Source organism: Phaethon aethereus, assembly GCF_964289735.1.
Source record: "Phaethon aethereus genome assembly, chromosome: 12".
Lineage (NCBI taxonomy): Eukaryota > Metazoa > Chordata > Aves > Phaethontiformes > Phaethontidae > Phaethon > Phaethon aethereus.
In genome coordinates, this window is record NC_138588.1 from 9,676,299 (window position 1) to 9,704,146 (window position 27,848).

Genomic DNA, 27,848 nt, shown 5'->3' on the forward strand with positions numbered 1-27,848 from the left:
GCTAAGACTAAGCAAGCAGGTGCCAAATATACCACCCTTCCAACTTGGATGCCCTTCTGTCAAAGCTCATCTAAGATCTGTAGACCATTTGCATAGAGCATTGAACAGATGCTATTGATACAAATAAGATCTGGGACCTTCCAGTTATTTCAGGAAATTACCCTTTCCATCCAAAAATCCACTTTAATAATGTTCTTAATGAGGAACATTAAACCTAAGGATCTTGGATGTTTCTTTCCTGGATGTAGTTCTAAACTTGTTGCACTTTAGTAGCAGGAGAAACTGAACCAAAGTTTATTAGTCTCATTGGACATTCACAGCAATTTCCTATTTTTCTTTTTCATTATGAAGTGAGTGTTAATTTGGAATAAAGGAAGCAATGTTAGCTTAAACTTGGCTAATTTTATTACTGAGATTTTGAGGGGGAGAGGAGAAACTCAATTTAGCAAGCATTGTTTGTCATTTCTTACTCTGTTTTTCTTCCTTCTGCTATTGCCATTGCTTCTGGGCAGTAGTCTAATGTGAACTATGTTCTTTCCTGCTCTTCACTGTAGACTTTCTCTTTAAATAGTTTCTTAAAAATTCTCATTAAATATTTCTATTTTGCCTCTGTCTAGAAAGCTTTGTGGTACTAGGAGAAAGGGAAACGCTATTCATTTGTAAAATGTAACTGTGTGCAGAACTAAATATGAAAAATGTGTGTTGGGGGAGAAAACAGCAGTAGCTTACAACTAAAAGCGCATGTGTCATGAAATGGTGAACTGCAGAAAACCTACGTAGCCAAAAAGTTACTGTCCAAATTGGCATTTGGCCATAAGGTAGGCATTAATACACCTACTTTTCCAAGCACTGTTATCTGTTTCAAAAATAGAAACTCCAGCATCACAAGACTTCTTTATGCTATGCTGGTTTATTGGTAGGCAGTTAAGTGCTGGTGTGGCATGTACTGGAATTGCTAAGATTTTTTCCTGCATAACCAGTTGTTCCCTAGTGATACTGCAATCAAGTCAGTGCGTGCTTTACAAGGACTGCATCACAGACAGAGGGAAGTAGGGTGCTGAATAACATCAGGAAGCTGCTTCTCGTTTCCCTTTTGTTTTTATTTTTTAAATTTTCGAAGAGGCATCTGCAGGTCAGTTTCTACCTTTAGCATCAGCTGAAATAATGCACTCAAGTGATGGCATTAGCAATTGTCCTGCATCCACTGCTAGGTACTTCTGCTACTTGTGGAGTAGCCAGCTGTTAATTGGTTAGCATCCTTTTTTGAGGGGAAGAAGTTGACTAGCTAGAAATCTTTCACCAAAAAGGCTACAAAAGCAATGGGCCCCATTAACTAGGTGTGTTGGCAGAAAACAAAGTATGCAAGCATGCTGTTTGACCATCGTTAAAATATCTTGATTTGCACAATCTGGGCAAAATGTCTTTTACTCCATAGAGGCTCAGATCATGTCAAATAAGGTAGGTGGATAAGCTGAAAAGCACCTATGGTCTGCTTTCAGGACTGAATTTTCTGATGTGAGTTTAGGAAAGTTATGAGAAAATTAGTACTTTTCTAAATGCACAAAAATAGTGTTCCCATTTCTTAGATTAGCATTTTTTTACTTTAAAACAGATAACATTTACTCTTAATGTTTTTGCGTATAATTAAATGCAAACATCTGTTTTTGTGATAAATTACTTTTTTTGTGCTATGTTGTTAAGTTCCTGGAGAGAACAGGGCAGGTTTCATGAGCACTTCAACTGAACAGAAGTGTTCAGGAAAAACTTGGACTCTGTGCTAAATTTTATTGTTCACAATTCTAACTAGTATTTACTGGGAGAAGAGAGGAGGGATTTAGCCGCGGGTTTGTGATAAAGGCTTTGGCAAGGAAATTTGATTTTTAAGCTCTGAACTAGTTATCTGTGGTCTGCTTTTTTAGAACATCTGGTGCTGTTAATCCTGGTGATTGCTATCTATTTTTTTAATCATCTTGGTTTTATATTGACTGTTACTGGGGCCTGAACATTCAGTATGCTAAAAGTTCATTAATGGAACATGCACAAGAAGAAAATGAAGTGTAAAACAGTGCAGCTTTGAATATTGGCTTGCTAATGTATAGATTTTGTGGAGCAACAGATCTTTAATCATGGTGGAGTCAAGTTAGCCCATCTTTGAGTGACAGGAATGGAAGAACTTGAGGATGCTTAAGAAGAAAGGAATTGATGAGTGATTTAAAAGTCAGAGTGCAAGTATACAAATGGCACGGAGAAAGAAAGAATGCTGAGGTTTTCTTGTTTCTGAAAAGATGCTGGAAAATTCTTTTCTAGTAATAGATTGCTTTCATAAAATGACTGTCGTCTTCCATTTGGCAGTTATCACTCCTGGTGTTTACTAGAATATTTAATGAATCTAGCTGCAAATGGATAATTGAGAGAAGGCAGGAGAGACTCATCAGGAGAGTAGTGTTTTGCTGTGAGGCTGTGAATTCGCCACTTTGAAAGCAGATGCTTAAGTGCATACGGATTCACACTGTAATAAAGCTCAGTGTTTGGAGCAATTAGAAAATTACTATATGTTTTCTCCACTTATCTGGGGGTGGGGGAAAAAAATTAGTGTCACTTACCTAAGTAGGATTTCTTCCTGTTCATGATTCACAAGACATGTCAGTGCAGAGGAAGCACTGATTGTGTTTATTTTTAAATCAAAAGAAAATACTACCTTTCTCTTTTAAATCTATGGAAATGGTTAGAGTAACTGAAGGAAACATGAAATATTTCCAGAGAATTAAGGACTATCCAAGCAGGATGTGTGGTCTCCTGGATAACACAGGCCATGACACTTCTTCACTTGGCTTCTGCATAGAGCCCTTCAGTGTTTGAGATATTGCATATCTTTGAGAGGAGCCCAGTCTTATTAAATAACTTGTTTGTTCTTCTACAGTGCTTGGGCATATTAATGTAAGTATATAAGGGAAAGAGAAATCCTACTGCCAGCTAAGTCATCTTCATATAATTCTGGCTGATAAAATATTCATGTACTGGGGACAGATGCATTCATCTGCAGTCGGTTCATGTTAGGAATATTAGACCAGTTCATTGGTACCAATCACTTCTGTATCGGGACCTGTCTGCTGTTCTTGTCATCCATCCTGCCTTTCTGCCTTTTCATCCCCTTCCTGTTTGAGACTCTCAAATCACAGCCAGAGCCATACTGATGCTTCTGGATGGGAAGAAATGATGCATACAGTTTGTCTCCCTGCATACTTGCACAGCCTTATCTATTCCAGCTCCCAAGTAATCCTCTCGGACTCTGGCTTTGGTGCTCTGTGGGAGAGACTGCATTTAGCTTTCCAGGGGTCTTTGAAGAACAGTGTGAAAATGGCTTTAACTTTGTCTGCTGTAATAGGATTTCGGATACAAGCATCTGCTGTTTGTTGAGACTGTTCAACTTTTTCTTTGTTCTCCTCCGTTAGCGTGATGGGGATAATACTTGAATCTTTTTTTAAAATAAATAAAAATAAATTTAAAAATCAGGTTGTTTTCTGGATATATTTAAGAATGTCTGTAAGTGACATAAAGAAAATGCTGTATCAATGCCACGTATTTCTTTGATACAGCTTACAAGCCATTAAATGTGAATTGTAGCAAAACTAGGTATTTAATGCTAGCAATGAAAACATGAGTTCTTTGTAAAACCTGTAGATGAAAGAGCTTTTACTTGGGGACTGAAACATAAATAAAATTACAATAAATAGGTGTAAGAGAATGCAAAAAGAAAGCAAGAATAGGAAAAAAACAAACCACAAAACTTTCTTTTGTGTGGGGGGTTTCTGTTAAGTAGTTTCCTTTTAATTCAGTGGTGGGACTAGTTACCTGAGTAGCTCCAAGGCCAAGCCTGGTACGTATCAAAGTTTTTGAGTGGTCTGCTTTGATTTTTTTCATTTAACCTTCCTAATATTACTCTCCAAAGGATTAATTGCAGCTTAGTAAACCATTTAATTCTTCTAGAGCATCTAGACAATTGCCTTCAGCAGAATTTTTTAAGATCTTTAGGTTGGGAATACCTTTTCTATTAAGTAATAGTGTGTATAGCTAATCAGCTGTGCAAACCTAGAAGTGTGAAATTTTAGATGAGCTTTGCAGCTTGATTACAGTTTAGTGTTAGTCCTGTTTCATTATATGCTTATACAGTCATAACTGTATTTTCAGAAACTACAGCCTGATATATTTAAGGAAAACTTATCTGGTGCCGTCTCTTTTTGTCTTGGCTGTTCTGGTTCGTGCAATTCAGTAATTATTCCCTGCTTTGAGCAGCTGAGCTCTACCTGGCGAAAGGGTTGAAACATCGGAGATGAGTGGAGCGGGCAGCAGCTCTGGTTAAAGGCCACTGCGCTCCTTCTCAGATAAGTAATCCCAACTCATGAGTCAGAGGCTTCAGTCTTGCATAGGTGCAGCTCATGGCAATTAGTGCCATGGCAGGATGGCCTTAAACTACTGTGTGGTGCTATAGGTATGTGGAGCTAAGGGAAATGCATCAGAAAGTTGATTTAGTGTTTTGATGTGAAGAGGAGTCAGGATAAGAGCAGTGCTCAAGATTGAGGTGTCAGAGGTGTTCCAGTAAACAGATGGGAGTACTAGAAGAATAATACAGTTACTCCTGAACAAAAATGCTTTGAGAACTGTTGGAGAGCAGCAAGATTGCTTCCTCCAGGTTTGTAAACCCTCAAATCTCCCAGTGCTGAGCCAAGGGTGGTGAGGAGGGTTATGTGGTGTGCTTGGGAGGTAAGCCAGAATGCATTGGCTCACCGTGAATTTTCAGCCTTGGGAATAAGGCAAGGCTCTCCAGTTTGGAACTAACTGAAGTGTAAGAAAAGCTATGAAAGCACAGAACTTGGGGGAATGCATAACCAGTGTTAATATTTGCAGTCAGCTTTTTTAATGTTTCCTAGGGAATCAGAGGAGACTTTTTTTCCAAGCACAGTTTCTGTATTAGTTGACACTTACTTGGTTTACCTGAAGTCTTTATATAAAACATATATTTTGTTTAGGTACATTAATATTACCAAGTCTTTCTTGTTCTTTATAACAACCCTTATAGGAGTACAATTTTAGGGAGTATTCAGCTTTCGAGTATAGCATATCCAAAGTGAAAGTACAGGCTTTCTGCAACACTAAAAGGTTTGTCAAAGTTTTAATGTCATGTTGTTGTGAGGATTATGCTCATCTGTCTTAGCTCTGCTGTATTATAAAACAGAGTTTGATGTGTGCAACTGAAATAAAAATACCACAGTGGGGCAGAAGCTGAGGGTGAAGATAATAAATTCCTCACTCCAGAGGATACTATAGACTGAGCTTCTCTGAGAAAGTAACAGAATTTTCTTTGCTGTCTTAGGTTATTTAAATGTACCTCAGAGATTGGCTATATAGATTTTTGTAGACAGTTTACAATAAAGAGTATGTAATAGAACGTAGCTGACTGAGTTTTTGTGAATTATTGATGCTGTGGTCAATGAAGATAGTTTTTAGTGGCCAGGAAAGGTTTCCTGTCTTTGATAAATAAAGCTTAAGACTTCTGTATTCCACGATTATTTGCTACAGAGCATCTTAATTAACTTTAACAAAGTATTTTGCATTTAACTGCAGTGCTCTATTTTTAAAATAACTGGACTGAAAGATTCATTTTAGTATGCCATCTACCCATTGTGTTTTGGGACTGAATGGTGTAAATGAAGAGTGCTCTAAGAACTTTGGGACAAGCAAGAAACTATGAAGAGTAGAGAACATTTGTGTATCTTCAAAACCATAACCTTGTGGCTTCAGAACTCTAGTTGATTTCTAAGGTTGCTAAAGCAAAGAAAGCTGGATGTGGGTGGGAATTAGATTTAAATATATCCATGTGTTTAAATCCTGTTTCCACTGTTACTAGCTTCTTGTCTTTCAGATTACAGTGGTTGTAGGTTGCATTTGCTCCTGTGATTAGGGAGATAAAATAAGCCCCCAACATTTGGGGGTGTTTATTTAGGACTTAATTTAGGAAAGTGCTCCCTCCCTTTCATTGCATGAATGCACACTGAGTATTGGAGGGTTATTTACCTTTTGTCATAAAGTATTGGAATGATAAAGGTAGGAATTCAAGCAGAAGACTCAGCTGCATCATTGCTCATTTTTATTGGATGTCCTACAAGAGTCTGGTTTTGCTTGTCAGTGGCCTTCTTGCTAACTTTCAATCAATATAAAATAATTAATGATTGTAGAAGCAAAGTGATTCTGTTCTCTTATATCAGCGTGCCCATGGCACAAGTTCCTGCTTACATTTCAAAGCACATTTAATGAAAACTCCATTTCCTCATTCCGTGCTATATAGGGAAAAAAAACCTTCAGTCAGGCAGAAGCAACTGTTCCAAATCTGTTTGTTGTTTATTCATACAACTGGTAGTTCATGTGGTAGACAAGTGAGCAACCTAACATAAACCAAACACCAAAATTTAGTATTCTGTATTACTGTGATGGTAGAAAGTCATGTCGTAAATACAGTTGAGTTCTCAGTACAAAAATGAACAAAAGAGGTTTTACTATGTAGCTCCTTAAAAGTATAAAAAATTGATCTGCAAGCACAGATTGCATATTTCTGCCCATTCTGTCTTTTGTATCACAATATTTTGCTACTGTTCAGCTATCTTGGGGGAGATTTCTTCCAGAACACAGGTTTGCAGAAGTCTTCTTTCCTGGCTGATGATGTGTACTATCTGGTTTTTTTCCAAATGTTCTTATATTTTACTTCTCTTTTGACTCCTGTTTCTGAAAAATGCTTGAAAAATTAGAATGGATAGGTGCAGTCCGATTGCAATTGTCAAACGATCTCTGGTTGTCAGATTGTTAACTATAAGTGGTTGTGAGGATAGAGCCTGGTTGATGAGTGACAGGAGAGAGACCACAGGCTGGACCTGCTACCTGCCGGGCTGCTTAACTGGGCTGGAGGTAGAGTGGTGGCAAGTTGGCTTAAAAAAGTGTGGTGCAAGACAAGCATGTGGAAGTGCTGCCATGCTGTGGCATAAAATCCTCCAGTAAAATGGGTATTGAAGCGGGAGGAGGAACTTCCTTGTAATGGTGAAGCTGGGGAAAAAAGGAGGGAACTGGATTTACTGTTTAAGAATGTTTTGTTTTGCTCTGAGTCTTGAGCAGATTTACTTTAGTTAAGGGAGGTGTTTCCCACTTTGAAATGTGACATCTTCAGGAGCCTATTTTTAAGGCAAATGAACACAAGGTAATTTAAGGTTGTATTTGACAAAGAAGCGAGTTTGCAGAGGAACTAGTATTATTTGGATTTTTTTAAAAAAAGACACACACACCCCCAATCAGTGTAAATTCGCATAATTCACTTAATTTAAAATGTAATTTCATTACAGTTTCTACCAGAAAATGCCATGAAATAGCTTTCCTTTACCTACATGGGTTGTTCAGGGCAAACTTGAAGTGGGTTCACTACTCTGCAGTGTATAGATCACCTGCTTTTGTGATGGTTGCTTGAGCTCTCCAGTGGTATTTAATATCCTTGTTAGGTCTTGATTGAACTTGGAGCACAGTTCTCAATATTTGATAACAGATTACTGATTAACACAAGACAGTAGCCAAGAAGCAGTTGTAGTGGTTCATGCTTCGGTATAATTAAGTTGCTGCAGTGCAAATGATCATCCTGAGAAGTGCCTAGAAATTGCTTCCACTCGATCCATTTGTTTCTATGAAAAGAAGAGCTGGTACATCACTGGATTAGTGCTACAGTCACACAGTCCAGCAAAGCTGTAGTATTGTGATATTTGCAAAAAATGATGTTCCAAAATAGCCTTTAAGAGGGCATTTTCAAGATTCATAGGTTCATTCTGTAACTCCAGTATTATTTAGCCTATATTGATTAGGACTGGGGTTTTTCCATAGCATAACCAAATAAGTACCTGGTATGGCAGTAAAATAATAGTGATATAAAACTGTGGCAGATTCGTTGATTAAATTTCTGTCAGCCATTGAAATTATTTTGAGTGTGAACACATTTGTGGAATTATTTGTCTGCTCCTGTGACAGTGTGCTGGGATATATGCCAAAAAAATTTGTCCTTTTTTTGTGGCTTCATAAACCAGAATACTATGCAAACCATTTTTGGCTCTCACTACAATGAAAATGTAGACTCAAAGGGAGTCTGCTGTACCTGAACTGGAATGACATGGTACTTGCAGACTTGGACAGGAAGGAGGTAGAGGAGGAAGAAAACATTGCATACTTTAAAGAATCAATGTCTACTGTGCTCAGTAAAACACTGAAGAATTTTAGACCCGTGTTTTTGTGAATTCAAGGAAAATGGAGTGAGAAACTGGCACAGGGACTCTTGCTATGTGCCAGGGTTTCATGTGAATCTTGAAATAATTCTGATTTTTCTCATTTGACAGTTGTTGTTATGGTTAACACCAAAAATTCTTAATCCAATGCCTTGCTCTCAATTTAGTGATGGCATTTAGGCTGAAAATCTGCTGTAATTTCTGTGGTATTTTGGCTGACATGCTTGAGTGGTACTTGCTGAAGCATAATGTGAAATTCAGTGTTTTGTTCTGATACTGTAAATTACTTGCAATAATATTTATTGACTGAACTTCTCTTGTTGAGCTTTTTTAACATAAAGGTCCTACAATGTAAACTCTTGCTCAAGATGCGCAATCTGCCTGTGGCGTTTTTACTTGATTGAGGATTTTTGTTTTTCCTTTCTACCCCTAAAAATTGGATTTTTAGATTCATACGAGATTAAATAACCACTTGTTTCTGAATATGTAGATGCATATCTTATGGAAAGGTATAATGATGCCATAGAAAAACCTGTTTCTTAAAGCGATCTAATTTCTTACAATTTCTCTGGATTATAAAGTTTGGAGAGAATGCATTTTGAAAAGGGAAGTAGTAGTATGTTTTGACAAATGGGTCGTATAAACAGGAAGAAATAACCTTGAAGAATAGCCTGTGAAGATCTTGTTATAACTGAGCACATGTACGTTCTAGTAAAAATAATCTAGAATTCACTATTTCCTCCAAATGTGGCATGATTTGTGTCATTCCTGATGTATGCTGGATTTTCTTTGTGTCTGGAAATGAATTATTTCATTGGTGTTTCCCTTGAGAGGGGAGTGCACAGTTTCAAACTCTGTCCTCTGGCAAGAAGGCATGAGCTAGTTACCTTGTTTTCCTGGCCTTTTATCTTTATATACTGTGTTTAAGCAAGAACTTGACCACCAGTAGCTGCCTTAGTTTAGTAGCAGTTAAACAGTAGGTCTCGACAGTGTTAGGAGATGGGGTTTGTGTAGTCAAAATGTTCTGCCTAGGTAGTTATTGTGACTGTTTTTGAAAACGAATTTGTTGCTATTGCTGTATCCATGCTGTTCTATATGCTTTCCAGTTTAGGTAAGGGATACTGGGACAGCAAATACCATAAAGCTTCAGAACTGAAAATAGAAGGTGTGGTTAACTTCACTGATTCAGTAAGCCTGAAAAAAGGGCTGGCCTCATAAATGAATATGTATTTATCACCGTTGAGGATTGGCACAGATGCTGTAGCTTCGGCCATGAACATTGCAGGGCTTCAGCTGTATGAGACGTCTGTAGTCCCTGACGCAGCATTCCACTAGCGCTTTTAACTGAGTAGGAAGACGTTAAAAATAGCAATGGTAAACTTTCCATCTGTATAGCTCGAAGGTGAAGCCCTGAGGCGGTGGGGAGAATCAGTATCTTATGCTCATAATTAAATATGTTTTATGATAATACATAGTTTGCACATAGTGCTGTCAGCCAGAAAACATTACGTACTTTACAAAAGCGATTGATACCGTCATCTGTGTTGTGTGAGGAAGCTGAGGGGGGACATGGCCCAAGCCACAACCATACAGCTAAGCAGGCTGAACTAGAAGTAACTATGTCCCATCTTCCTTTTGATATACTCACCATCAGTGATGTTCCCCATCTCTCCCATCCCAGTGACCTGTTGGTGTGACCGAGGTCTGTTATTACTCAGTGCAGGAGTAAGTAGAAGAGTCTAGGATGTGGATTCTTAATAGCCAACTTCTGTGCAATAGTTCCTGGTAACATAAGGAGACCAGAATTACTGGTAAACCTAATTTATATAAATTGAGACAGTAACATGGGGAGGGGAAAAAAAAAAAATATTTTGGAGTGTGTTGGTGCCTTAGCTAGACCTGACTTGAATTGGAAAGTTGTAGGTGCAGATAGCTGTACTGCTTGTGAAGATAGCCAGAGGGTTTTTTTGCACACATAAGAAATGTAATCTGTAATCCAGATAATCTCCTCAAGGGTTATTGAGAGTAGACTAGGCTCGGGAATTTTGCCACTTGATAAGTGTTTGTGGGTAGGGAGGAGTAGAAATGCTTGCATTGTTTTAAACAGCAGTAGCTTTGCACTTCTCAGTAATTGACTTTCCTTGGGGAAAAAAGCATGTGTGCCTCCTAGTTTATTTTTCCCCGCCCTTGTCAAATTAGTGTTTTACCTATGCCCACAAGAACTATTTGAATTGTTTCCTACTTTGCTTTTGCCGAAGGCTGGTTTCCACACTGCAGTGTTGCTCTGCTTGTTTTGAACTCTGATGAGCTCCATAGGAGAAGTGCAGCAGCATACCCATAAATTTAACTTGGGTCTCCCGCTCTGTCGGATGGGGCTCTGTTTCCACAGAGACCAAAGCTTGCGTGTTTCAAGAAAGATATTTTTAGGAGCTGCTGGAAGGAATCCCTTCCTTAATAGGAGAGCAGACTGTAACAGGATTCCTCTTTTTCTCAGAATACTGTTTGTCGTCTTCTATCACATTCTTTTCTTTTTTCCATGTCATTTAGTTTCCCTTTCACTGCTGCTGCCTTATCCATGTCTGCTCTTCCTCTGTTCTTCCGTTTCACTTTCTGTACCACTGTTCCTGTTGCACAAGAATCTAATACCACGAGGGAGTTTGCAGAGAGTGGGGAAGGGGTCTAGCTTTTGCTTAAATGATACTGTATTTTAAAAATAAAATCCCCAGGTCATTTTGTACCTCAGTTGAACGGTGCTTGCTGAGTCACCAGCTGGGCAGCGTTTGTGAAGACACAGAGTGTCACGGAGCCAAGCCCTGGCCTTCAGCTCCAAGAACCTCACACGTGTCAATTATTCATGGCCCTTGCTTATGAGTTGTCATATGTCCTTTGGCCTTGCAATAAATAAATTTTATGTGTAGCTGTTTCTGCTGATGTTTGCGGTAAGCTTGATGTCTCACCTTCTGATTGATGGCCTAATGGTAAAAGGGCTTAAAAAGATAAATCAGTTACTGTAACTCTTCTGTCTTGGAAAGTTGGACTGTCCCTAACTAAAACAGTCCCAGAGATTCTTTTAGTTCTCAGTCAGTGAGAATACAAAGTAGAAAAGACATTTGACCTAATGACAGGCTACAAGTACACTAACTCAGTGTCCCAATACCCTTTTAAGGTTTTTTTTTTTTGGTCAAAATTGTCATGTTGACAATTCTGTGGAGTTGATACTGAATAGTTGTAGCATTTATTTAGTGATGAAGGGTACTTTAAATTCAGAGATCTCTGTGGGGGTTTTTAATGATGCTGTAGACTATATCTGGCTTTAATTGGTGTACTATGAGATTGAGATTTTTTTTTTCTAGAGTATTGCCACAGCAGCAAAGTGCTCCACTTATAATATGAGCTGTTTTCAGAAACAAAATAACATCAAAAGGTGTGAAACTAAAGCAGATCCATGTTGAAGAAAATTGCCATACTAAGGCAATTGTATGTGTTGAAGGCATTCTCTTGCTACTCTATGCTGTCCTGATACCCTGCGAACAAAAGCTCAAACATCTGTTTCCATATCCTGTGTAGATTGTAAACCTTTAAGAAAGGAGACTTTTATCATGATACTGGAGTTCGAGATGGTATTGCAAAACGTACTAGCATTAATATCATTCCATCCCTACTTAAGTGTCATGTAGAGGATCTTGTTCCAGTCCCGTTTGCTTGTATTCCCTGATGTTGATGTGTTTCTGCCCATCTTGAATACGATGCAACTGCTGATAGATCAGCAGATTGGATGCATGTGCTGCCTTCAAAGGTACATGCCTCCAGCCTTCCCCACCCAACAGCCAGAATGAAGTCTGTGAGGACAAGACTTCGCGCCAAGATCCTGTTAACAGGCATACCAAAGTCCTGTAGGCTCTACTGTGTGCTGGACTATTTCTAACAGCAAGGGAGAAAAAATTTTCCGAAAAGAGCTTCAGAACATTTCTTTAAAAACATCAGGCCACGGCTGTGGTGATAGACCACCAACGTGAGCTGCTGCTTGGTTACCGAGGGGATAAAATTTTACTCCAGGGAGATATTTTTATACAGTTGCTTATTCATGTTTCAATAGATACCGAAAGCACCCTTACACTCGGTGGTGTAGAAGTATTAAGAAAATTCCAGTTTCACAGAGGTTACCATCCAGTCTAGTTTTACTTCTTCATAAAACCAGGCAATCTTGATAGCCTGTATTTGGATGATTAGTACTGGATTATTCTTTTTCTATTGTAACTTTAATTATTAATTGATTATTATTCTATTGTAATTTTCTCTTTTGCACATATCCAACCATTTAGCTGCTGGAAAGTCAAGTACTATGCAGGCCTGCCATACACCTCGCCATCAGCTTGGCAAGGAAGTTGAAACCTTCCAAGTGTATGTTTGGTATAGCCTAAGGTTTTGATTTTCATTGTCATAGCAGTGGACAGCAGGACTGTAGACAGTGTAGACTGTCAAAAAGACATGTTCTGCACAAATTATTTTCTACTAGAAATGTGTTCTCTTCTGCACTCGATTGTTCTTTATATGGCTTGCAGTAGGAAGTGGAGTTACACATAGAAATCTTCTGGGTAAATATTTTATAACTAACTGAGAGCTGTGATTTGCAGCTCTCCTAACAAGTTGTGGTGACCAAATGCTCGTTGTACTCTTCACTTCTTCCTAGCCACTGTCACCGCCTTCTGCACCCCTTCCGACTTCTTTCATATTTTGCATACTTTAAGTAAAAACTGAATTAGTATCATCCTCGACTTTTTTGCAGCTGTGAAACGGCACACAAGCTAGGAGAGTTTTATAGACTGGATGGGAATATTGGGGAGCCATCCAGGACTACCTATGAACCCTTCATTTTATAGAATGGTGTATCTTTATTGTTACAAGATAAGCTTGACATTTTTTAAACTGGAAAAGAATGAGGAATAATTTACACTGATCAGAAATTGAAAAAATTAACAGAACTATCAGATTTTTGTCCTCTTTGGTATCTTTAGCTTTCGTCTTTTTGTTCCAGCTGCATGGAATGAAAGGTGCGCAGGGATTAACTACCTCGTTTAATAGTGGAAAAGTTATTAGCCTCCAGAGTATCTAACTGAAATTCCTGAGAGTGACTCTGGATAGCGGGGAAGTCTAATTTATAACTTGCGGTGCTGTGGAGTGAAAGATAAGAGGTGTTCATGAAGATCGTGAAGATTAATGAACAAACTGATGTTCCTTCTTTGAGGATAGCTCTCTTCAGCTTGTGTATTTTCATTATTTACTTTACTGGACTGTTTTAAAGTTTAGACTTGTAAATACATGTCTCCTAGGAATAGATTTTAAAGAGCTACGATGGGTAGGAGAGATGCTTTGGGTATTATTCCCCTCTCCTTTTGTTTTGTTTGGTTTTTTTCATTTTGTGATGCAAAATGTGTTGGGTTTTCTGTGGTTTTTCTTCTTTTTGAAGGGATGTTTCTTTTCTCTACAGGTATGGTGTTAGTCCTGAGAACATTATTCTGTATGGTCAGAGTATTGGTACTGTCCCTACAGTAGACCTGGCATCTCGGTACGAGTGTGCAGCAGTAATCCTTCATTCTCCCTTGATGTCTGGATTACGGGTAGCTTTTCCTGACACTAGGAAAACCTATTGCTTTGATGCTTTTCCAAGGTATGTATAAATGCTACAAAGAGGGTTGTTCTATACTCAGCAAGCTGTTTAGGTGTTTAAAAGCAACTGTTGTGTAACTTTCCAGGGAACTTTATTGATTGTCACCTGCATTTTAAACTTGAGATACGCACACCTTCTAAATCCAAGCAGAGATTCACCATGTAAGAAACAGGCTGATGTCAATCTCAAACTGACATGACTCGATGAACAAATAAAGTCTTTGTGTTTACAACTAATTTTTCTCCTGTTTTATGTGTTATGGGTTGTTAATACCAGAATTCTTATGCTGTTAGGTTTTGGAATCGTAGCTTAACAACTGATAATACACTATTAAGTCCTTCAGGCTGATGACTAAAATTCGTGATTGTACACTCTTAACATCTCAGTCAACTTTGATTTAGAAGGTAATATGATTATCATGAAATGGATGTGCTGTTTTTGAGGTGCTTGTTAAAATGTTGCTATAGTTTTACCAGATCAGAGAAAAAGGTATAGATACTTGCTGCTTTTAAAGGGAGAAAACAAGAGAGGGTCAGAGGCTAGAGTGTTAGACTGGTGTGGTTCGCTTTTCAGCTTGGTTCTGCATTTCATGTATAAACTTGAGGGAATGCATTGAGTGTTTCTTTGCCTTTGGTCGTCGTAAGTAAAAGCATTTCTGCATTTTTGGCATGCTGTCCATATCACTGACGATACCAAGACTTGTATTTTGTTCCTCCCTGATGGAGATCATGTAAGATCCTAATGTCTGTGACCAAAATAAAGTAGATTACTGCCCCTCTTGTGGAAGATTTTGAGCTTGTTTTAAGAAGCTGTGGCATATTTTACATACAGAAAGCTATATACAACTGTTTTCAACATAAAACAGTTGCCTTTATAGCCTAGTGTTTCATTTAGAAAAGCAATTGCAACAGTCCTAAATTAGAATGTCCAAATATTTGGGAATAGTAGAGGTCCTGGGAATAGCAGATGTTCTAGGAATCTTTTAAACTGGGTCAAATGAGAAGTTTTAAATTGTGGGAGAATACGAGAGGGGAAGCCAGTCTCTTTACCGCAGTGTATATAGACCTGGCGGGGGCGGCGGGGGGAGGCACAGATAAAAAGCTGTGGTCTGTGAAAGGGAGAAGACAAAGCAGAGACTCACTGAAGTCTTGTGCAAAGCTTGGCTTTGCTTCAGAAGGTCATGTTTGCAATAAGTGTAGTAGGGGATATTCATAGCATTTATGTTTGTTTTATTTTGGTTACAACAGATTAAAATTAGAAGGCGGGGGAGGCCATAGATATAAGTCTGTGTGCCAAAACAGCTAGAAGTAATAGTGACCAAGTGACCAAGTAATAGTGGCTCTCACAGTATCTATGGCCAGTCTCCATGTTTAGAATTCTTCCAAACAGGTTAAGTAATTAAATTGTTGAAGGTGCAGTCAGAATTTGAAACACTTGTACTCCAACTCATTCATCATCCTCAAACCTGAAATCCAATATTTACAAATGCTTCTGCGAGAGGGGAAAAAACAAAGCCTTAAAAATAGCTCTGATTACAAAAGTAACAGTGATTAGCTGGTATCAGCCAAATCAAATAACAGTTTAAAAAAGAAAAAGTGGGAGGGGGAAACAGTGACAACAGATGTACTGTAGCACTGGAGTATTTTGTTCTTGCCCTACTGAGCTGTTCATTGCTGTCAGTCTGACTTCACTTACACTGCAAGCAGTGAAAATAAAAGTGCACTGCTGTTTATGAATGTGTGCAGCTCAACTGTCCGTCTTCACAGTGGGAAACAAAATAGCTCTGTGTGCACCTACAGTGAATTGCTATTATGTGCATTTTATGTTGGGACTCCATGAGAATTTGGTCTCTGTAGATTTTTCTAGCTGCAGAGTGGTATGGCTAAGAATACTAAGTAAGTCTAATGTGCAGTTTAAATACTGCCTTATGAGTTGCTGAGTTGGCAATGGGACGCTTTCCAATTTTCTGCAAAATACAAATACTATCTAGCATAATGGTCTGTGAATATATGTGAAAAAATAGTTTTATTATCTGACTACTAAAGTGAAAGGGGTTTCCTGCAATAAATGGCTTAGTATATAGCCACTAAAATTATGTATAAACATCTCTGTAGCTGTATGTAGCTGATCTGTCTGTCACATCGTGGAACTTGGAGGCAGACCCTTCATGGTCTTAAGACTTCAGTTTATATAGCATGTTGATTATAAAGTATTACATTTGGCTATGATTTGGCTATTAATTAAGGATGAAAATTATGGGGGGAAAAAGTCTGTGTTATTCTGATATCTCTCTTATGTTCTTGGGATGTTTTTCTGTATTCAACATAGTTGCACACAACTCAAGTTCCAGACAGGAAAAGTTAAATAGGCTACATTTACACTTTTCCTTTTTAAATGACATGAAGCCTGTTTTTTGGAGAAGTATTGCGACAGAGACAGAAATGTGTTTACACTCAGCTGTTTACTGGAATACCAATGGCGGTTCTCTAGAATACTAAATGCTGAGATTTATATGCGTGAGGTTTAGTGCTTCAGTCTACATCTTAATTTTTAATTAACTTCATATTTTCATAAAACTGCTTTAAGCCTGTTTAAGTCAGTGTATATTGGCACCTGTGTTTTTTAATCATTTTAAGCAGCCTTGATCACTTTGTGAAATCTCTAGTCTTACCAAAATTGCATGCTTTTGCATTCTTCAGGAGCAGGAAAATCCAAACACCTTTTATCAGATAGTGTAAAGAAATAGACTTGTCCTTCTGTCAAATCAAATATTACTGATACTAATTTTTCCAGCCACTTTATCCCATACCCTGCATAACGTCCTGAGCCAATTCCTCTGTTGTTTGATGTAAGTGGAGCTGGTAGGCAGCTCAGAGTTCGTTAGCACTTGGTGTCTATATACTGATTTGGAATTATTGGTAACTGCCAACATGAAATGTCCGTCTGGAAATAAAAGCTGGTGCCTGCATGAAGACAGTCAGAGAAAGCTGCTGTTTACCACTTCAAAGTTCACGTGCTACCAGCATGCTTCACGGTTGGGGTTTTCTGGTCTGAACTCATAAGTGTGAAGGTGCCTTTGTCACTCTTCTCTTTCCTCTGAGAGGTAGTCACTAGCTATATAAGTGCAGCTGGAACAAAAGGAAAAAAGTTTACTTTAAGGCCATTTTGCAGAGTAAGTTGGTTGCATGACATAAAATCCTATGTGTTTCTTCTGGCTTGTGGTTAAATATCCTTGTGTAATGCTCTTTTCCCACAGTTTTCTTTCTTGCCATTTGAACGTGGACAATCAGTACAAAGAACACATTGTTTTTCTTTAGCTGAAACTGGGGTTTAAAGACAAGTTCAAACCTCAAAGCTGAGGCTTTTTTTTTTTTTTTGCATGAGTCTTATGACCAGAATGTAGTTAATTAGTTCCTAATCTGTTAAATTGGAAGGTGATAATGTGTAATGTGAAGAGTCCACACTGGCAGCATGTACCATGGAATCTTACTTGCCCCTCAGTGGTTTTTGTGGCAGATGTATTCCCTGTTTTGGGGTTATTTTTGTGCCAAACTTTATTTGCGTGCTGCCCATTCAATCTTTCTGTTGTTACAACTCGTGGTATGATGGTGATGGCAGTGCAGGCTCCTGTTTACACGTGTGTTTTGGGAGCAAGCCTTGTTCCGTATAACCTGGGCACAATTCCAGTGCTTTGAGACATTTAAAAGCATGCCGTGGTAACTGGATCCAGTATCAATAGTTAAACTTTCTTTCTTTAATGGTATGAAAGTGAAGGCCCCAACCTGAGCTATGTTTTTCTCTTCCATCCCCCAGCATTGACAAGATATCTAAAGTAACCTCTCCTGTGCTGGTAATCCATGGTACCGAAGACGAGGTAATCGATTTCTCCCACGGCCTGGCCATGTACGAGCGATGTCCACGAGCAGTAGAGCCCCTCTGGGTGGAAGGGGCTGGGCATAATGACATAGAGCTTTATGCACAATACTTAGAGAGACTAAAACAGTTCATATCTCATGAACTTCCCAACTCCTGAAGAAGCCTACCCAATTTTACCTCAGTTACTGTGAATGGAAGAAATTACCTGTTTTTGCACATGCTTTAACTGGATAGCTGTAATAGCTTTATACTATGAAGAAATACCCTGTCTTTAGGGTGTTCTAATCAAACATCTGATGAAATTTGTCTTTTATATCTGGAAATTATTCTACTAATGCACACAGATATGGTCAACTACTGTAATTCCAACAATTTTTAGCTTCGTTGCCCTGAAGGAAGTGGGAATACTAGCTGCTTATGGGGACACTTTTTACCTAGTGCTGTATTAATCGAAGATCAGTTTTCTCTGTCTCACTTCAGATCGTTTATAATTCTGTCCTACAAAGACTTTTTTTCCCAGTGCTCTCAGTGCGGAGAACACAACTGTTATGAGCTACAGCTTGCTCTGAACAATTGGTTTTGGGTTCAATCTAAGGGAGTATTTTCTCTGTAAAGTTTCTAGCTGTGGTATTGTAACTGGAAAGTTATTGTGATGAAGTTTCCCCTCCTCCCTTCTAGTGTTCTTTTGTTAACTTACTGATCTTCCTGAGTAAATTATTTAAATATAATTTTTCCTGAAAATAAACAAACTACTATATGGGGCTAAACTCTGTAACGACCTCTCCATTACCTGTATAAACATAACTGGGATATTCTTAAAGGAACGAGGGACAAAATTGCTTTTGTTTAAAATAAATGTGTAAATTTACTACTAGAAAACTCATTTTAATATTCAGATGGTCTGAATAATAGCCATAACAGACATTTCCTTCTGTAAAGCATTCCTGTAGACTTTTTAAAAGTACTGTACATATTTGAATTTACATTGTGCATAGATTCTTAATTGGTAGTTTTAATTTAAGTCTAGTTACAATAAACTGCAAAATTCTGGTTTGTATATGATTGAATACATTTTGTTAAAATATGTTTTTATCCCTATATTATTTTGCTATTAAAGTTTTATAAAGTTTCCAGGACAAAAAAATTTACACATTTATGTTTTGATGAATTTATGTAACTAAATTTTCATTGAGCTGATCTTTTTAGTTTAGAAGTAATTTGATTCTTTGACACTGGAATCGCACAGATTATGCATCAGAAATGCAAGACACTTAAAAATTGTTACACTACTAGCATAGGTCTAATTTTTCCAAATTTAAAGGCCTTAAATGTACTGTAAGCCTCAGATTGTTGTATAAATTGATTGCGATTGATTGCAGTTTGTGTCCTGTTGCTAGAATGCAACACAGTGATTGTAATGGAATAAAGGATGCATGGATTAGAGCTTGCTGAATTTTGGAATCTTATTTGGTGCATAATTTTCCATACACAAAGTGTAAAGTGCAGATTACGTGATAAAGTAACTTGAATTTCATTATTTAATTCCTTCCTTTCAAGGAAAACTCTCCTACAAAGCCACGTTCCCATGAAGCTTGGTATGTAAATCAAATGGAAAAGATTACTTTTTAAATGGTGTTCAGCTGCGTTTAAGTAACAAAAAATCATGATTCATTGCCTAGAAGAAATGCTTGAACATAGTTGTCACGAGTCCTTATAACAGGGCTGCAGTTAATTGTCTGCACTTCAAGTGTATCTGTCGTTTTTGATTATTCACTTGGCCCTATTAGTGTAAAAGGAGTGGGGGGACATGAGGACAGCCGTCCTGCTCCACGGCATCTGGATCCCTAGAATCTGGATCGGTGTTGCCCAGGCTGGAGTTTGAAATGCCGCAGGCAGCAGGGCCCCCAGGTGTTCTCTTGGTGACTATTCCAGCCAAAATTGGCAGGTTTTGCCTAATCGTCACCTCACGCTTGCGACTTCCCTCCTGTATTTGAAATGTATCTGAATGTTCAGATACATGTCTCGGTTTTTTTTTATTTTGCACCTTTGTAAATCTGCAGTGGATTTTCTTCCATTTCTACATGTGTTCTTCCTGAGACTATAGCCCTGTGGAAACAAAGCTGATGTCTATGGTGTTGATATTCAAGACAATGTTTGAAAATATAAGTCTGTCCATGTAGTGACTTGGGGCATTTTTTACCTTTTAGGCAATGCTTTTTGATACCCACATTGAACTTTGTTGCTCTGAAAGCTTCAGCCTACAGTGTTTCTTTTCCGCATGACCTCTTGTACCTGCCCTTTTACTTTAACGAACTGGTACTTTTAACCTTTTCCTTATAAATTGATTATTTTTCATTAATTACTCATTTTCCAATTCCTGCAGTCCTTTTTGACTTGTCTTTGGATTTGCTTTGCTCTTTGTCAGTATTCCTCTGTTAATGAGAACGCCAAATCTGAATTCAGCATTGTCACATATGTCCCATGGTCTCTGCACATGCAGCCCAAGTTCACAGTATTCTGGCTGAACACGAACTTCCACTTGTCCTCTTTTATTTGTCCAAATCCCTGCCTAACTAATTCTCAGAGGTGCCTCGCTGTTCTGGCTTCTGCGTTGTCTGTTTTACTTTGTGAAATTCATCTACGTTTTTAACTACAGCAATTGTTTTGCTGTTAATTAAAATGTTAATGACCTATCAGTGATTCACTGGTATGGATCTTCTTCCCTCTCTTTTAATTCAATAATTTGTTTACCTATGTGGTCCCTTAAATAATTTTCCTTGTAGCCCTATTCCCATCCAGTAGTTCTTAAACGAATTCTGGAATGTTTATAATTTTCTGACATATCCTTTACACAAAATAAATAGTAGTAGTGAGCTGCTTTATATTGTGAACTTGTGTCAAAGCATCGCTATTTCAGGCATTTCAAAACACTACGGCTGGTCAATATTAGAATCATCCGTTTAAATGCGTAATGTGGGCCTTTACAGGAACTTGTTATGCATATTTTAGAGCTACCAGGGTGTCACTGTAAAAATGGCTGGCTGTGCCTGGATAAACTGTGCAACAGGTCTTCCAAGGGTGTAAATGATAACTAACACTTTTTTTTATGTGGATGCTCTATCCATTTTTCCTGTGTGACTTACCGTCTTTCTTCATGTAGTACAGCTGTACGTGAAGTACAGCTTTTTTTCAGGAAGGTAAGATGTGACACACTTGTTTTTCTGTCACTAGTTGTCTAATGTTTGTACTTTTGAAAAAGCCAGGGGAAAATATTTGTTACAACTTTAAAGGTAGCATTTTCCAAGGAAGTTGATACACATCTGTTTTAAATTTATGTAACTGTTAGAAATTTAACTTGTATTCACACAGAGAACCGTTACTTGTGTGGCCTCTGATGCATTTTTCTTTCTCATTCTTCTGTGCCATTCCCATAACTTCTGGCAACCCCACTCTGGGCGCCGACCCTTTAGCTTTCAAAGTGCCCAAACCTGTATTTACACTTAGTATTGTACACATCTTTTATAAACTCTGCATCGTAGTTGCTTTTTCTAAATTATGCTAAACACAGAAACAACCAATGCACTTTCTTCCACTGGTTATTTGTTCAACAGTGAACCTCGATTGCTCTCATTTGGAAAATGTTTTCTTCCCTAGGTCTATTCTCATGAATGTAAATTCATAGTCTCCTTTAAGTCCATTTAACTTATTTCTCCATATCCAGCCTCCCTCCTTTGTGCAATTAACCAGGCATTTTAGCTCTGCAATGTCTTGTGTTGCAAATGCAGCCGTTTTGTACTCCCAGCACTGGGTAAGGGTGGGGTGGCTCTTTGGTTGTGGGCACTCTGCTATTGGGAACGAGGTCAGGCACAGAAACTACCTGCTCAGTATTTATTGCTTTCGAAGTCCAGCAGTAATTCTTGGATCAGTGTGGGATGAATTCCAGAGCGGGAGCTTGTGTTTCAGCTGTGCAGTATTTGGGTCTCATAACTTTGTTACAACAATGAAAAGGACAAGCTGGTTCTTGCAGCAGTAGAGTGAGTACCAACTCTTCTGATGCTTTGCTTCTGGCAACGTCTGGTTTTTGTAGCTGGGTTCCTGCGGTAACCAAACTCATTTTTCAGAAAGTGTTGGAGTAACATGCTGCTGTATTTTAAAAAAAAAAAAAAACCAAAAAAAAAAACCAAACCAAGAATACCCCGACGCTTTCAGCCTGATACTTGTAAATTGCCCTCTGGCTCCTGCTAAAGCTCCGCGCGCTTTGTGGTGGAGCAGTGTGGTGGCGGACGGCGGGCGAGTTCTGCCCTGGGCCGCTCTGGCCCCTCTGCTCGCTGTGCGCGGGGGCCGCGGAACGCCGAGCCGTGCTCGCTGCTCTGCCCCGCCGGGGACGGGGCTGGAGTCTCCGCGCTGGGCAGGGTCTGGAGCACCGCGGTTCCCCGCGGGGCAGCGCCGCTCCGTGCCGGGGGCGGCAGCTCCCGGTATAACCGCCCCTTGTGCCCAGGTGGGGTGACCTCCTGCCGCGGCCCGGGCAGCCGCCCAGCCGCCTGGGCTCCGCGCCGAGGGGCAGCGGGGCTGGCGGCGGCGCCGGGCTGCGCTCCGCCGGGGCCGGCCGGGCACGGCCGCCAGCGATGCCGCTCCGCCGGGCGCGGCCGGGTAAGAAGCCGCCGCGGGCGGGGGGCGGGCGGGCCAGGGGTGGGGGGCTCTGCGGGGCCAATCCCTCTGTCTGTGTTGCAGGTGGCCCCCCCAGGAGCCCCGCGGCCGCCCGGCTGCTTCTGGTGCTGCTGGTGGGCGTCCGGCCCGGGCCGCAGGCGACGAGCGTCAACGGTCAGTAGCGACGGGGGGACGGTCTCCCCGCGAGCGGCCGGCAGTGGGGTGGGCAGTGCTGGCGGGGAGGGGGTGAGGAGGAGGAGGAGAGGGGAAGGCGGTGCTGCAGCCGCCCCGGGACCGAGCCCCTCGGTGCGTGCCCGGGGCCGGGAGCGCTGCGCCCGCGGCAGCCGCGGCCGCTGCCCCTTAAACCCCGGCGTGGGCCGAGACCGGGCCCGGGCTGCCAGCGGGGGCTGCCCGGGCGGTAGCTGTCCCGGGAGAGCAGCAGGAGCGCGGCTGCGAGGGCTAACCCTTACTTTTATCTGAAGAAAAAACGGAAGGGAAACGCGCCTCTGGTTTCCAGTTTGACTTCAAGACACACAGATGGCGTAACTGACTGTGGCTTTGGAAGTGACTGCTTGCAACGGGCGCTTAATTTATTTTCCCCTTTAGTTCCTCAGGCCGTTTATCATTTAAGGGCTGCCTTTGAAGATGAGACATTGGGGAAAAGTTTTGTTTATTCTAAATAACGTTTTACACAACAGTTTATTCTAGAAAGCTTGCAGACCTACTTAAAGATTTAACATTGCTTACATTTCAAGTCACTCTGCTGCAGGGGTGTCATTAGGTGCACTTAGGGACGCTTTGGGTCTGCCCCAAAGCCCTTTCCCTTCGGCTCAGGCCGGCGCCGGTCAGACGGCAGTAGTGTGTGCAGCCCTTCTCTGCATGGACCATCCTCCCCTCAACACATCTGCACAGGAGAAGAGGGTAACATGGACTCCTTATTACTGGGGTCCTCCTGGAGCTGGGTCCCCCTTCCTCTCTCCTTGCTCCTCCCAGGGATCTCGCACAAGCAGTTTGCTCCCCTCTGTGTCAGCCCATCAGTAAACTCGTGGAAGAGCTCGTTGATCTCTCAGGAGTCTTATGACTGGGGTTCTTGCAATGGCTATTGATCACTCTGAATGAAAGATGCAGTAAAGATGCAAAATGCTTCTTTCACTATGACATATTCCGGAGCTATGCTCTGCGACCTAGTCCTAGCAGTCATATTTTGCAGTTTCTAAGTAATACAATGTTCTATTTCAAGGAACAATTACAGACATCAATGTGCATTTTTATATGTACAGTTACAAGAGAATAGTAGAATACTTAACTAATATGATGACAATATACAAGCAATCACCTGGACCGTAAGTCACAACTACTTGAAGCTGATAACCTTAATCTTGAATCAAATAATAAAAAAAAACACCTGAAGCTTCTCAAACATGCTGGACTGGGATCCACCTCCAGGAAACAGAAGAACATTCTTAAAAATCTTGTTCCCTGCTTAGAAATGAAAAGGAAGGCTGCAGGCACATTCCAGGGCTCCCAGGACGTGACCTCCAGCCTTTAGCAGTATGCCGCTATGTTAAAACGTTAACTATTTCAAACACTTTTTTGCCACATGCAAGTAAGGTTTGGATTCCTTGTCCCTTTTAATTATTAGAGCTTTCTTGTGTGTTTGCAGCCCTACTTGTCATGAAGTCCCAGCCTACTTAGGTTGCATTTAATTGTTTTATTGATCAATTCTCAGAGTGTAAATTGAACCTTCAGGCTCAGCCTGGATGAAGGAGAGCTGAGTAGGGGCACTACCTTAGAAGCAAATTTAAGCTCCAGAGAGTCCCGCTTCTCCCGTACCAGTCCCCTCTTGTCTGCAGGAGGAAGCTACTGTGGCCTTTGAGCAGTCGCAGCTTAACCCTGTTACACCAGGCTAATGGCTTTCATAGCAGGCAGAGACTAGAGACATCACCCAGAAAGCAAAACTGAGCCTTTCATTTAAACCCAGCCTATATCTATCTGAAACCTAGAGGCTGTGCTGGGCCCTAGGGCTGGGCCCAAAATGCAAACAGCCCAGCGGGAGTGTAAAAGTTTCCTGTCTTAGTCATGTATGAAAAAGGCTTTTATAGTCTTTCATAGGAATCTATTTTTCTTAATGTTTTTCAGAAAATGTATATGGAATAGTACATATTCTTTTGGTGATTGGGGTTTTTTTTTAGGAATCTCTACTCTGGAGTGTGTGTATGAATAACAAAGGTAGTTTTCCTGAGCATTACAGAAAACATTAGTTTAAATAAAAAAAAAGACAAATGATCATTGCTACCTTCCAGTACCTAAAAACCTGTCTATCGTAAATCTATTGATGTGGCCTGTCGAAACGTTCAGTAAGTTGGTCAGAGTAGCGTAGCGATCTGTACTGTATCCAGGGCTACAGCAGGATGTTGATAAGTGTAGAGAGAGATATATATATATTTTAAAGAAACAAACCCACCGGGATTTTTTGCTGTTTATGTTTAATAGATTTTACTGTATTTGCGATTATTTCAGAACATAGCCTGAATCCCAACAGTTCTTTGTGGGATATGGATTATGAAAGACTGTTGCACAGTAAGAAAACCCCTCCCGGTACCGTGGGCTCTTACAAACCCTCCAGCCTGTTCAGGAGCAGCTCTCTCCTGAGTCACCAGGGAAGGAGAAGTTTGCCAAGTCAGAACCTGGACCAGAAACCACAAGAAAAGCAGTTGTCCTGCAACATGCTCCTTAAAATTTCCAGATATATTTTAATGGATACCTTTGGTCCTAGCTTGGCCTGGAATCTCTTTCGGTTTTATGACTGTGATCGAGAAGTCAACCTGCCCAAGATTCGTATCAGTCGTCTGAAGATGGCCCAGCACAAGGTGAAGCCGTTCTTGCTACACGAGGTGCTTCGGCTCCTCAGGAATATGGGAGCGTTGTCTGAAGCTCAGCAGTCCAAGGCCTTCTCTCTGCTCAAGAAGCAAATGCTTAAACCAAGGAAAACACCGTTAAAGCCCAAAGTGGAACAGAGTGGTAGGTATATAAGGAGGACACGCGATTTTGATATCTCAAATGCTTTCTGGTGCTGGTTTAGCGAAGCCGTGGGGCCAGGCTCCGTGCTGCTGGGCCGAGGGGTGCCGGCAAGGGGCGGACATCACTGGGTGCAATTCCGTACGCGGTGGTCCTGTGTCGTGCCAGGAGCTGGCACTCAATGTTCCGGCTGAGCGAGAGCCAGGGCGCGGAGTGCTCAGCCCTAAGCAGAAGGTCTGTGATGAGGCGGTAGGAAGCAGTTGCCATCTGCAGAAGAGCAGACACTAGACAAAGGCTGGTACGGCGTGCGGAGGGCAGTCACCACAGCTGGGCCATCATAAGGAGACAATCTGTGCGAGTCAATACAGGCGCTAAGCCACGTTGTGGTAACGTGGTGCCCGGCTCAGTGGGGCTGCCAGGCCCACGGCAGCCTCCGAGTGCAGCTCTAATGCGAGCATTAGCGGTGCGGTGTGCTCCGCTCCCCTGCTCCCGGCTGGGGCTTGCCTGCGGAGATATAGTGACCGTGATGTTAAAAACTTCAAATGAGTTAAAAAAAAAAAAAGTGGAGACTTACAGGAAATGCGGCTGGGAAAAGGAACAAAAAAATAATAACGGCAATACAAAAATCTTATTTGTTAGTTAGTAGAACGCAGGAGCTGAGGGCCCGCGTCCCGCGCCGCCGGGATGCGCAGGCAGGCTTGCCCAGCCCGGGAGGAGGGAGGCGGGGCGGGGCGTGCGGCGCGGGGCGGGCAGCGGCTGTGCAAGGGCGCCGCCTTCCGGCCGCCCGCGGCGCCGCAGGGGCAGGGCGCGCGCCGCCGGTCGCTGCCCGCGTGGCCGCTGTGGGCAGGCGGCGGAGCGGTGCCCGCGGGGGGCTGGGGGGTGTCCGGACGCGGAGGTTTGGGGCAGTCGGGTCGGAGCCGGCGCCGGCCCCGCTGCGGGCGGCCCGGGGCCCGCGCAGCCGGAGGCATCCCGGGGTGCGGCCAGTCCCGGCTCCGTGGGAATGGGGTGCTGCGCAGGGGATGCTGACGCCGCTTCTCCTTCCCCTCTCTGAGCTGTGAGAAGGAGAGAGGAAAGCCGTCCGGCGCGGGAGCGTGCCGGGGAAAAGCACTTACGGAGGAGGAACCGTCCTCTGCATTCGTGTGCGAGATCCGCCCCTGGGCAGAGGTGTTCGTGCTCTGGGAGCCGATTCTCCCACCGCTGACTCATTAGAGCAGCTTTGTTTTCTGCCCCTGCCTTGAAACGAAGCCTCGTCGGTACTTGTTACTGCATGTGACGGTCGTGTCGGTGGTCAAAGTAGTCTTTGCGGCAGGCCGAGACATGAAGCGGTCGAAGTTGCCTCACACCTGGTAGCCCGTTACAGAAAATGACCCGGTTTTGTTTGTTCGAAAGGTAAACTTTGGTTTATAACCAACAATAACACTCAAAGGAGGGTTTGGGTTGGTTAGTTTTGTGAGGAAGAGTTACACCAGCCATACGTTTGAGGCAGCGGGTATTAGTCATGATTTCCCTCTTGCGGGTGTGAGGAAGTTTGGGAATGTTCTTGTGCTGAGGATGTGTCCTGCTGTAAGCTTCAAAGCCGTGCTGCTGCAAAACAGAAATGAAATTTGGAAAAGAGTGAAAGGAAAAGAGTTCAGCTCCCGGGAACCGAACTGCAGATAACAATAGGCACGTCTTTGTTTTCCTTAGAAAGAGACAGGAATCTTTAGAAAAACAGGATGACATATCTCGTCTCATTTACTCTGAAATGTTCTTCCTCAGGCCACTGAAAACTCAATTGGGAGGGAAATGGCACTGAAATCATTCGCCTGAAAGTAGTTCCTTTGGAAAAAGAATCATGCCAGTGTATTTCTGTGGATTTTGAGGCTACAGAGGGGGAAATGGCTTTGAAGGATTTAAACAGTGCTCGCACCTTAAAAATTTGTGGTTCTTGTTCCAGAAAAGTCCCATGTAAACAGGAGTGACTTTGGCTTTGCTGATCATTTCATGAGGCCTGCACAAAGCTTAGCACTAACCACAGCCTGTGTTACATTTATTTCCACTATCACTATGTTAGATTAATCATTGTTGCCTTTTATTTAGATTGCAAGTCCATGAAATTTTTTGCACCGAGTAAATATTTTAAATAAAGATGTATGAGATTTCTAGGGACCTGACAGGTGTAAAATAAATGTTCAAGTCCTCTTCTACCTTAAATCTTGCACTTGTAGAACTGTTGAATTCAGAGAATTTAGTGTGTTTTAAGACAAAATATTCCCATTTGTCTTGTCTTGCCTGAAACTTCCACCGGCAGGTAAATCTTTCTCCAAAAAATTTGAGCACAGCCTCCTCTGCCT

General features: G+C 41.3%; 2 protein-coding genes across 2 annotated transcripts in view; both read left to right on the forward strand.

Moving 5' to 3' along the window:
* Positions 1–18,007, forward strand: part of ABHD17C (abhydrolase domain containing 17C, depalmitoylase) — a gene marked incomplete at its 3' end in the record, with an annotated part of 29,603 nt that extends 11,596 nt beyond the window's left edge. Inside the window, exons 2-3 of the mRNA XM_082005386.1 lie at positions 13,795–13,974; positions 17,788–18,007. Of these exons, the coding sequence (XP_081861512.1) occupies positions 13,795–13,974; positions 17,788–18,007 (400 nt within the window). The remainder of the gene's footprint in view (positions 1–13,794; positions 13,975–17,787) is intronic.
* A 3,441-nt stretch (positions 18,008–21,448) lies between these two features.
* Positions 21,449–27,848, forward strand: part of LOC309409021 (cell surface hyaluronidase CEMIP2-like) — a gene marked incomplete at its 3' end in the record, with an annotated part of 58,083 nt that continues 51,683 nt past the window's right edge. The window contains exons 1-2 of the mRNA XM_082005061.1: positions 21,449–22,671; positions 25,018–25,518. Of these exons, the coding sequence (XP_081861187.1) occupies positions 22,476–22,671; positions 25,018–25,518 (697 nt within the window). The 5' untranslated portion in view covers positions 21,449–22,475. The remainder of the gene's footprint in view (positions 22,672–25,017; positions 25,519–27,848) is intronic.